General features: G+C 40.0%; 1 protein-coding gene across 1 annotated transcript in view; it reads left to right on the forward strand.

Moving 5' to 3' along the window:
- Nucleotides 1–4,665: 4,665 nt before the first annotated feature.
- Nucleotides 4,666–11,008, forward strand: part of MAP2K6 (mitogen-activated protein kinase kinase 6) — a 135,402-nt gene continuing 129,059 nt past the window's right edge. The window contains exon 1 of the mRNA XM_017497363.2: nucleotides 4,666–4,983. Coding sequence (XP_017352852.1) covers nucleotides 4,968–4,983 — 16 coding nt within the window. The 5' untranslated portion in view covers nucleotides 4,666–4,967. The remainder of the gene's footprint in view (nucleotides 4,984–11,008) is intronic.

Here is an 11,008-nt window from a genome sequence, read left to right on the forward strand (position 1 = left end):
ACACCTCCCTGACCTCCTCCTCCCTGCATATACCTCTAATACCTCTAGAACAATTCCTTCAGATGCCAGTGTGACTTAACGTAAGGGCCTCCTTCCAAGGATCTCACACCTCAAACCTGACAGTACAAGGCTCTTTCCAGGTTAGGTGCTCTAGTTTCCCCTACTGGTGATAACTCCCTTGTTGGAATCCAGGGTAATGTGTTACAGAAGGTGGTTGAGAAGACAGCCCAAAGGATGTGCCCACTGAGTCTTCAAGGACAAGTCAGAGGAAACTAGGCAGAGAATGGAAAAGACTTGTTAGGCAGAGAGAGCATGTATCAGGCTGAGTGTGGTGGCTCACGCCTGCAATCCCAGCACTTTGGGAGGACAAAGTGGGCGGATCACTTAAGGTCAGGAGTTTAAGACCAGCCTGGCCAACATGGTGAAACCCTGTCTCTACTAAAAATACAAATATTAGCTGGATGTGGTGGTACCCGCCTGTAATCCCAGCTACTTGGGAAGTTGAGACAGGAGAATTGCTCGAACCTGGGAGGTGAGGGTTGCAGTGAGCAGAGATGGTGCCACTGCAACAGAGTGAGACTCTTGCCTCAAAAAAAGGAAAAAAAAAAAAAGAATGTATCTAATGGCAAGGAAGGAGAAAACCTGCCCTCTCCTGGTTCCCAGGTAAACATACAATGAGAAATGAAGCTGGAGAGAAAGCAGGGCCCAGGTCCCAATTATACCGTACCATGCATGGAGTTTGGAATTGATTCTGAGGATAGCTAGAAGCTGAGAAGAGAGTGCATCAGACATATTTTAGAAAGATGTGAAGAACAGAAAATTACAAAGATTGGTGCCTGTAATCCCAGCACTTTTGGAGGCTGAGACAAAAGGATTGCTGGAAGCCAGGTTTTGAGATCAGCCTGGGCAACATAGCAAGCAACTCTGTCTCTAAATAAAAAATAACAAAAATGGGCCAGGTGTGGTGGCTCATGCCTGTAATTCCAGCACTTTGGAAGGCCGAGGTGGGTGGATCGATCACAAGGTCAGGAGCTTGAGACCAGCCTGGCTAACACAGTGAAACTCCGTCTCTCCTAAAAATACAAAAATTATCTGGGCATGGTGGCACGTGCCTATGGTCCTAGCTACTTGGGAGGCTGAGGCAGGAGAATCATTTGAACCAGGAGGTGGAGGTTGTGCAGTGAGCTGAGATTGTGCCACTGCACTCCGGCTTGGCCGACAGAGCGAGACTTTATCTTAAAAAAGTAAATAAATACCAAAAATTGGCTGGGCATGGTACTTGCACCTGCAGTCCCAGCTACTTGGGAGGATGAGGCAGGAATTTCTCTTAAGCCCAGGAGTTCGAGGCTGCAGTGACCTATGATCAGACCACTGCACTCCAGCCTGGAAGACAAAGCAAGGCTCTTGTCCCTAAAAACAAACAAACATCGCCAGGCATGGTGGCATATGCCTGTAATCTCAGCTGCTCTGGAGGCTGAGGTGGGAGAATCTGGGAGGCAGAGGTTGCAGTGAGCCAAGATCATGCCCCTGCACTCCAGGCTGGGCGACAGAGTGAGACTCCGTCTCAAAAAACAAACAAACAAATAAATAAACAACAACAACAAAAAAATTAAAAAGATGGGGGAAGCCAAGTGTGGTGGCTCACACCTGTAATCCCAGAACTTTGGAAAGCCAAGGTGAGTGTATCACTTGAGGTCAGGAGTTTGAGGCCAGCCTGACCAACATGGTGAAATCCTGTCTCTATTGCAGGAAAATCGCTTGAACCCGGGAGGCGGAGGTTGCAGGGAGCCCAGATCATGCCACTGCACTCCAGCATGGGCAACAGAGTGAGGACTCCATCTCAAAAAAAAAATAAATAAAAAGATGGGGGATCTAAAGCAGAAGCACAGGCCACCTGAAGATAAACACTTGATGTGCATATAAAAGGAGTCCTTGCTTTCATATACCACAAGGGGAGGAATTCTCCTCCTGGTGCCAATGGTGCCATGAAGACTGGCAAGAAGAGGAGCACAGGTACCTCCTCTTCCACCACCCAGGTATATGGGAGAGGCAACCTTTTAACACTAAGGCAGGAAGAACTTTTTCTTCTGGTAACTAAGACTTCACGGAGAGGTTGAGTTCCCTGTCATCCCAATTTCCTACTTGAAATACAGAATATATTTTTCCCAGAAAGAAATATGATACAAAATTTTGCTTTTTAAAAATATATGATTCAGCCAATTTATGGATGAAAGGTATTTTGTGTACACATGTGTGGTTGTGTATATGTATTAGCTGTTGAACATATTGTTGGTTCTATGGGAAAATGAATTGCAGGCTGACTTTCAAGATACAATCCCTTTGCCAGCTGTGGACTCTGCACGCCTATGCAGAGTAAGTAAGAGCAGTAATGACAGTGGCAAAATGCACCAGACAAGTTGTGATTAGAACTCTTCCATGAAGAAGGGAATCTGGGACTATTTAAGAGCAATGCAGCTGACCACATAAAATGCAAATTGAAGCAAGCTCTAGGTGGCTGTTCAGGTCCTGCCTGGTCTGAGCCAGCTTACGTAAAGCTCCGGTAGCTATCCTAGGGCCTGGCTCCATGAGTGTTGAGGAAAATGAACTAGATTGTTACATATGTCTCCTGGTTAAATTAGACTTAGGAAAACATGCTGGTTTGAGGAGGTGCTGAGCTTGTGTGTATGTGATAGGAGGGAAGGGACAACATGGATTATCCCAGAAGGTTAGTAAAAGAGTTCAAAGTCCATGCACCTGTGTTCATGGATCAGAAATGCCTTCCTCTTAGGGGCAGAAGCTAATATGGAGATAAGATTGCTTTGACTAGTTCTCAAGAATGTCAGTAAAGGGGATCAACTTAAGTGAGTTAATGTTAGTCCCTATTCATATTTAAGAGTTGATTTGCTGGTTTGCAGCTGAAATAAGATGTTTTTCTTCCCTCTAATGCATCCCTTTCTGCATATGGTCCTGGCTTCCTAGCATTCTAAATACAGTTCCTATAGTTTTCATTAGCAGTCATCAAATCTAGCTGAATCTTCTTTCAAAGTGCCCCTTTTCTTTCACTACTGACTTGACCTATCTCTAGCCTCTCCCAGTTTCAACCCACCTTGATTGCTGGGGGCAAATTTACTTTCTTTAAAACATTCTTGGATTAGGCTACACCCTGTTTCTAGCTCCTTTCACCTCCCTGCAAGTACCTACAGAATAAAGCCCAAACCTCTAGCCTGCCTTTTAAGGCCGTTCGGAGTCCTCACCTGTAAATTCCCCCTGCCCCCACCACTCCTGCACACAAGACAACAAAGTCTCCTTGGCATCCTCTGAGAGGTTGTCCTCATTTCTGCCACATGCTTTGTCCACACCTCCCTGAATTCCTCAATTCCTCCCTATCTTAAAAGAACATTTCTGAGTTTGTCTACTCCATGAAGTAGAAGTCTGAGCTCATTTTTGCCCATGCCCTGCTCACTCCTCTCCATTCCTTGCAATGAATTGTTCTCAGAATCTCTGGCTTCCTTGTGAAAGAGGTGATGCTGTCTTCCAGCAGGTACTGCTCACAAGCAGTACAGAATGGACGAACACCCCAGGGCCCTAGGCAGGTGTCTGGCACATCCTGGACACTCAACAAATATCTGTTAATTTTAATGAATAATTCAAGATATTTGACTTTATTCACTTTCCACCCACTTTCCCCCTAGGCCAAGGACTTTCCTCCCAGGTGAGATAAAAGCATCTAGATACCTTAACTTTGATAAAGTTAGCTCTGACATATAAAAAGCAGAACTTCCTCTGTAACCCTGTGAGAAATGAGAAGCCTCCAATCTTCTTCCCCAGACCTACCCCCTACTGAGTTTCGAGTTCCTTGGAAATAACTGACCTAGATCGTTTCTGACAAAATAAAACTTTGCATCTTCTCTACAGAGCAAAGGTAACCTTACCTCCAGCCAGCCAAATCATCCACAAATTTTCATGCCAGAAAAAATGTTTTTAAAAATGGAGGTGTGGCTGGGCCTGGTGGCTCACGCCTGTATTTCCAGCACTTCCTGAGGCCGAGGCGGGCTGATCACCTGAGGTCATGAGTTCGAGACAAGCCTGGCCAACATGGTGAAAATACAAAAAAATTACCCAAGCATGGTGGCACACGCCTGTAATCCCAGCTACTCCGGAGGCTAAGGCAGGAGAATTGCTTGAACCCGGGAGGTGGAGGTTGCAGTGAGCCGAGATTGCGGCATTGCACATTGCACTTCAGCCTGGGCAACAGAGCAAGACTCTGTCTCTGAAAAAAAAAAAAAAAAAAGGAGGTGTGAGGGTAAAATATCTACAGGCAAGAACAGCACAACAGGTGCTGAGCTGCAAAATCAGCACACTAAACTCCCAAACAGACCTTCAAGACAAGCCAAAAGCTCTTGAGCTAACCTACACTTCTTTAGCTGTTGTTTCGGGGGGCTTTTCGAGAACAAAACTGCCGCCCCTTCTTGGCCTTGCCGCTTTTTACCCATCTCTCTACTGAGCGTGTGTCAGGCTTGCTTATCTGGGCGCAATCTTTGTCGCACCCAGTTATCTCGCTCAGCCACCGGGCGACCACGTTTCCTTAAATCAGAGCCCCGTGGACTCCGCCTGAGAACTACATTACCCAGCGGCCTCCGCGCCCTTCGCAGGAAGGACGTCTGCGCACTAAGATACTCAGTTCCAAGTTTGGAGCTTTTAGCTGCCAGCCCTGGCCCATCATGTAGCTGCAGCACAGCCTTCCCTAACGTTGCAACTGGGGGAAAAATCACTTTCCAGTCTGTTTTGCAAGGTGTGCATTTCCATCTTGATTCCCTGAAAGTCCATCTGCTGCATCGGTCAAGAGAAACTCCACTTGCATGAAGATTGCACGCCTGCAGCTTGCATCTTTGTTGCAAAACTAGCTACAGAAGAGAAGCAAGGCAAAGTCTTTTGTGCTCCCCTCCCCCATCAAAGGAAAGGGGAAAATGTCTCAGTCGAAAGGTAAGAGGCTATTTGCATTAGTTGCAAAAATGCAAAGGGTTGTGCATGCATTTATGAATGCATGGATGCAATTTTCGCTTGGCGATTGCATTTTTAAGTTTGAGGTTTTCCACAGCTCAGTTGCATTTCCTGTTTAGTATGTGTCTTTTTTTTGCAGACACAGAGAGTTCCTGTAAGGCAGGGCTTGCAGTTCAGCTGTGCATTGACGTTATTTGCATTCTTCTGCTAGGATTACTGAGCTCTTTTTGCCTTTTGCACAGTCAGGAGAGACAGAGCAGGTTGGTAGCGTCTAAATGTGCAGGGCTTTATGTAATTGTAAAATTCTGTACTATGCACACATATTATAAGTAATTTTGTATGCAACAGGAATAGAAACTTTTAAAAACTCTATAGGTGAAGATGAAAGGTAAAACTTGAGTTAAACTACTAGGAAATTAATGTAATCTTATATTATTTGGGGAATAGACCGTTGCGGTGCTAGTATTTAGCTAAATTTCCATTGATATCGCTTTGGACATTAGGCAACTTTTGATTTTTAAAGGAAGTAAAGGTGAAGGGTGAATAACAGCAGATCACAAAAAAGCAGAGAAGTCTTGCTGTTTTGAGATTTTGCACTTTACACCAATTGGTTATTGGCTCGCAAAATTTAGAGGCAGCAGAGAAAACCTAATGTTTTATGTCTGCCCATTTGGGAGATGCTTTGCATCTTGGGGGAAAATACTGGGGTTAAAACTGTACTTTTAAGCATTATAGCAATGTGAAGGGACTGCACTGTTTCACTGACAACCATAATGAAATATTTTAAGTGTGTAACTGCATATATTTAGTCAGCTATAATAGGTCAGAAGTTCAGTTTATAGTTGTTTTCTTTATGTTGTTTTCTTAATTTTTGTTTTTAAACATAGTTGTATTTTGCAGGCTTAATGTCCCCCTAGGAAGGGGATTTAAAAAATTCCTGATTTGACATCAAAGAGCAGACTGGGTGCTGTCAGGTGCCTCTGGGACCCCAAATCACTTGTTTCAAAACAATTGTTTCTTTACCATAGTGAAAACACATGCCATGTGAGAAAGTATGGAATGATGAAGAGAGGAGTTAGATACTGTTGAATTAGGCTATCTAGGGCACTATTTGAGCAAGACCTGGTGAAATGAAGATGTCTAATAAGCTTTTTGCCACTTTTTTGGGAGGGTGTATGGGGAGTTGTTGTACCACTTTTTAATTCTACCTGATGGGAGTTACATATCTCAGCAGCCCAAGAAGGAAGTAATAGTCTCAAGCATTCAAAGTAGTACTCTGCTTTTCTTTGAGTATTAGGGAGGAATGGAAATCTGAAAAGTTAAGTGTGTTGAAGAACCTAGGAATTGGCATATCAGGTGGAGATGTTCCTTAAATAGGGAAAACTTAAAATCTCCTTATTGAGTAGAGAAGTAACAGTTTAGAAGAGGCAGTCATGCTTTGGTGTATTAAAGAGATGGAGTTTAGTTACTTTGTATTTGGTAAGCATTTGCTCATTCATTCAATTCAGTTTAATATATGTATAAATATATTGTGATATGCATGTATATACATATGTATGTGTGCATATTTCTGCATGTGTATGTATGTATTGTGTGTGTATGTGTGCACATGATTTGGGGACACACAAAAATATTTAAAATGAAGTTTTTCCTTCAGGTCGGTGAAAATAGAATGTAAAGAAATCATTATAATACAAGATAATAAGTCAAATATTGAAGAGAAATGGTGCTATTGGAGTTTTAAAATGGAAGTGATTTATCTGTTTGGGGGATAGTCAGGAAGGTTTATGAAGAAGTTGGTATTTACTGTCATCTTATCTTTGGACTTTGGGGTCTAAACTAAATCAGGCTCATTTATGCATGATTTTGGATTCACTATGAACATAGCTCCGTCTTAGTAGAGCCAGTTTTTGAGTTGAGAAGCTAAAGGAGATATTAGCCCTGCACTCTTCCCTATGAATTTGTTTACAATGGATCAGGTACTGGTGGTCCTTCAAATCAATTCATGTTTACCCAGATGAGTTTTCTTAATTGGATTATGCTTGGAAAGTACATATGGAATGAACATGGGGTTCTTGTCCAAAAGGAAAATTATTTGTAGAAAGAAGTGGGTGATCATTTTGGAAATAGCAAAAGAGCCACCTTAGCCTGGACTTTAAATGTAGAATTGGCCTTATTCAGCTACGCTATTCTCAAATGGCCAAAATACTTTTTGCAGCACCAAACTTCTTTTTAATACTCTAAACAAAGAAATGGAAGGAAAAGTGAAAGGTGGATACGATCTCATCATATTGAAGAACTTAACAACATGTTCAATTCAAGGACCTTTACGAACTTTCTAGATCACTATAATTCGGTTTAACAGGCCTCTAATTTAAGGCACAGCAGAGGCAAAGGAATTACAGACTCCCTGGAAGGACTGGGATACTTCTCTACAGCCTTACCAACAGTGAGATTCTGAGAAGGAATTTCTTAAAAAGAAATTTTGTTTTCCACAGTTGTAACTTTAGGTGGTATGCTTTTCAGCTTGTTTATATTAGCTGTCGGGGGTTGAGCTGACATTTTTCAAATATTAAAGCAGTAGAATGCCTTTTGAGGAAATCTGAAATGTAAGTTAACAGGAAGGGCACCCAGAAAGTGCAGGAATTCCTGCACACTACAGGAAGACAAGCTACAGGAAAAATGTGTCATCTACACTACCCGGGAGAGAAAAACTATTGTTATCAGCCATAATGATCTTCTGAGGGAGAGAAAGAGGGAGGTAGGGAGATCTGGCACCTCCTGGTTCACCTGAAAATGTACAAAAAGTTTGGCCCTTTTAAAAATACACTTTTCTCACTTCTCCTCCTATTCACCTTTAAACGATATTAGTTTATTTTAGTTTTAGAAAGCAATAAGTAAATCATGTAAGAAATGCCTATGAGGAACGATTCAGAAGCATATAGCAGAGTGAAAGGAAAGGTCTTAACTCTACTGAGGTTCTTTGCTTCTGTAATTCATTTCCACCTTGGGAAATGAAATGTGTAAATTTCTCATTCTGCATAAATTCCTTTGTTAGATTGTACCAGACGGACTTGTCATGCTTAGCCTGTAATCTGAGCCAGTATGTTTTATAACCCCGTACATCTCAGGACACAAAATCATAATAGGTACCTTGGGTTTCCTGAGCTTGTTTTGTATTAGTATTGCATTCAGTTCTTTAGACCATGCAGCATGTTAACTGTAGGGGGCTTCAGGGGTCTCTGGGTGGTAAATTTAATGTTGGAGAAAAGAGTTGAGATTCTCTTGTCTTTGTCACAAATTAGTGTTGTTTTAATGACTCCCCAGTATTTTAAAATCTGAAAGATCTACAAGGAATATTTTTAAAACTTAGAAGAAATTTCATAAATAACACTTGTTCATTATAGAAACATTTCATAGAAAAAGAAAAATAAGAATTGCTAGTTACTGCAGTCTACATTTTGGCATTTATTCTTTTGGACTTTTTTTCATATATATGTGTATGACGCATCCAAAATGTGTACAAAACTAAGTCTATTTTGTTACCTCTTGTTTCACTTACCAATATATGGCAAAATATTCCCAAGTTTATATATTTCTGCATTCATAGTATCTTCTTCCATTGTATTTATTTAAATAGTATCGTAATGTTTATTAACTTTCACTGTTATGAATATTTCCAAGACAATCATCCTAGTTCGTACATTATCATTATAGCCTTAAATTCCAGGGAGCAAAACCATAGGCAACGGATGCCCAGTTCTTTTTCACTCTCCAGTCTCTTTTCTTCCTTCTGAAAATAGCTTTATGTTATTGCACACACACACACACACAAAATGACATATACTAATCAAAAAATTCAAACCAAAGAGAAATTCATAATAAGAATATAAAATTCACTCTAAATCTACCACCCAGAGCTAATTACTGTTAGTTTTCTGGGTATTATTTCCACATTTGTACGTACTTGTTATGTTACACACTATATACGATATTTTGTAACTTTCTTATACTCTACCATATATCTTGGTTATCTTTCCATAGTAGTACATATAATGTTACCTATTTTTTAACAACAGTGTATATTAATTTGTAAGAATGTAGCCATTTACTTAATGTCACATTGAGTTTTCAAATATTTTTTTTTTTTTTTTACCTTTCTTTGGAATCAGAAACAAACTTGATATGTACTTTTTAAATTACTTAAAATATTTTTTAGAAGCTTTTTTTTTGCATAGCTATAAACAGTACTGCAAAGAATACTATTTATACTTTGAACATACATCTTTACACATTTGCTGAATTATTTCTTTAGGATGATTCCTAGAAGTGGAAGCCCTGGGTCAAAGATATATTGCTAAATTGTCCTCCATAGAGGTAACACTAATTCTAATTTCTACCAGTAATATTTAGAAGTGCCCATTCTCTCCTTTCAAGCGTTATGGTAAATATTGCCAAGTAAATTGCTCTTCAGGAAGATGGTACCTTTCTTCATCCTGGGTATAACAATTTGAAAAAATCTTTGGCAGTTTGATGAAAGCTATTAAGTTTCCACTCTAGTATTATTAGTGATAAGGCAATTGCATATTTCACTTTTTTGACATTTGTGTTTCATGTGCCCAAATTTCTTTTTTTCTCGTCAAATATATACTTTCAGTTTTAATTTGGGTGGCTGGGTGTGGTGGCTCACGCCTGTAATCTCAGCACTTTGGGAGGCCGAGGCCAGTGGATCACCCAAGGCCAAGAGTTCGAGACTAGCCTGGCCAACATGATGAAATGCTGTCTCCACTAAAAATACAAAAATTAGCCGGGCAGTGGTGCACGTCTGTAATCCCAGCTACTTGGGAGGCTGAGGCAGCAGAATTGCTTGAACCTGGGAGGCGGAGGTTGTAGTGAGGAGAGATCGTGCCACTTGCACTCCACCTGGGTGACAGAGCCAGACTCTGTCTCAAATAAAAAAACATTTAATTTGGGGATCAAATTATTTTCAAAGTTAGCCAGAAAATAACAATATTGTAGAGGTTAGGTAATCATGGATTGAAAGTTGGGTTCTGTGTATCCAAACAATTTTAATTCCTTGATGAGTCTTAATTTTAATGTCTTAAGTTGCTATCACATATTTTATAAACTCATTTTGTTTATATAGTCTATAGCTATCCAGACCTGTATGAAAATAATAAGAAAAATGTAACGATCTGATTAAAATTACAGTCTGAGAAATAGCTTACTGTTGGGCATTCCTGCATTTTCAGCTATCTTTTCAGGCAAAATCAACTTTTCTTTAGTTTTGTAAATAATTCTTACATAGAACCTTGTTGTGTTATATGCATTGTTGCAGAGAAATTTAATCTAATTTTTTTAGGTTTATATGCAATGCCTAATCACAAAAAGTGGTTGACTTAAATTTCCTAGATTTTTAAAAATAATTCACTCTAGAATCAATTTTCATGACCTCACAAGTAATATAAGTCAGTCAGACTTAACATATCCCTAACATAGCCTTAGTAAATGTGCCTTTTAAATTAATTAATTAATTTTGTAAATTTGCCTTTTTATGCATCCTGATCTTAAGTGATAGAATTTAGGGCTATGAAAGTTTTATAGTCCAATCACCTCATTTTACAAATAAGCTAACTGTGGCCTTGGAAGTGAGTGATTTTCCTGAAGACATTAGAGGTAGATCTACAGATTCTCTATCCGTAAGTTCTTTTCACTTAACCATGCATGAACACTAGTAATACACATTTATAAAATATTTTTTTCTTCAGAATCTTTAGTATATTTTATATTTTTAGCTTTGTCTGTTTTTGTGGGGAGCAGGCTGGCAAGTGGGGGCTGATGGTGTAATCAGCAGGGGTTATTTTTCTGTGTCCAAGAAATGGTGATATGTGAATCATGATGGTGGGGTTTCTTACCAATTCTCCGCCAAAGGATATTTTGCAAATGCTCTCATTTTGATTCCCAGTGCCTCATTGTACAGCTGCAAGGTTTTTTTTTTTTTTTTTTT

The sequence above is a fragment of the Cebus imitator genome, unplaced genomic scaffold, assembly GCF_001604975.1.
Source record: "Cebus imitator isolate Cc_AM_T3 unplaced genomic scaffold, Cebus_imitator-1.0 Scaffold229, whole genome shotgun sequence".
NCBI classification, from domain to species: domain Eukaryota; kingdom Metazoa; phylum Chordata; class Mammalia; order Primates; family Cebidae; genus Cebus; species Cebus imitator.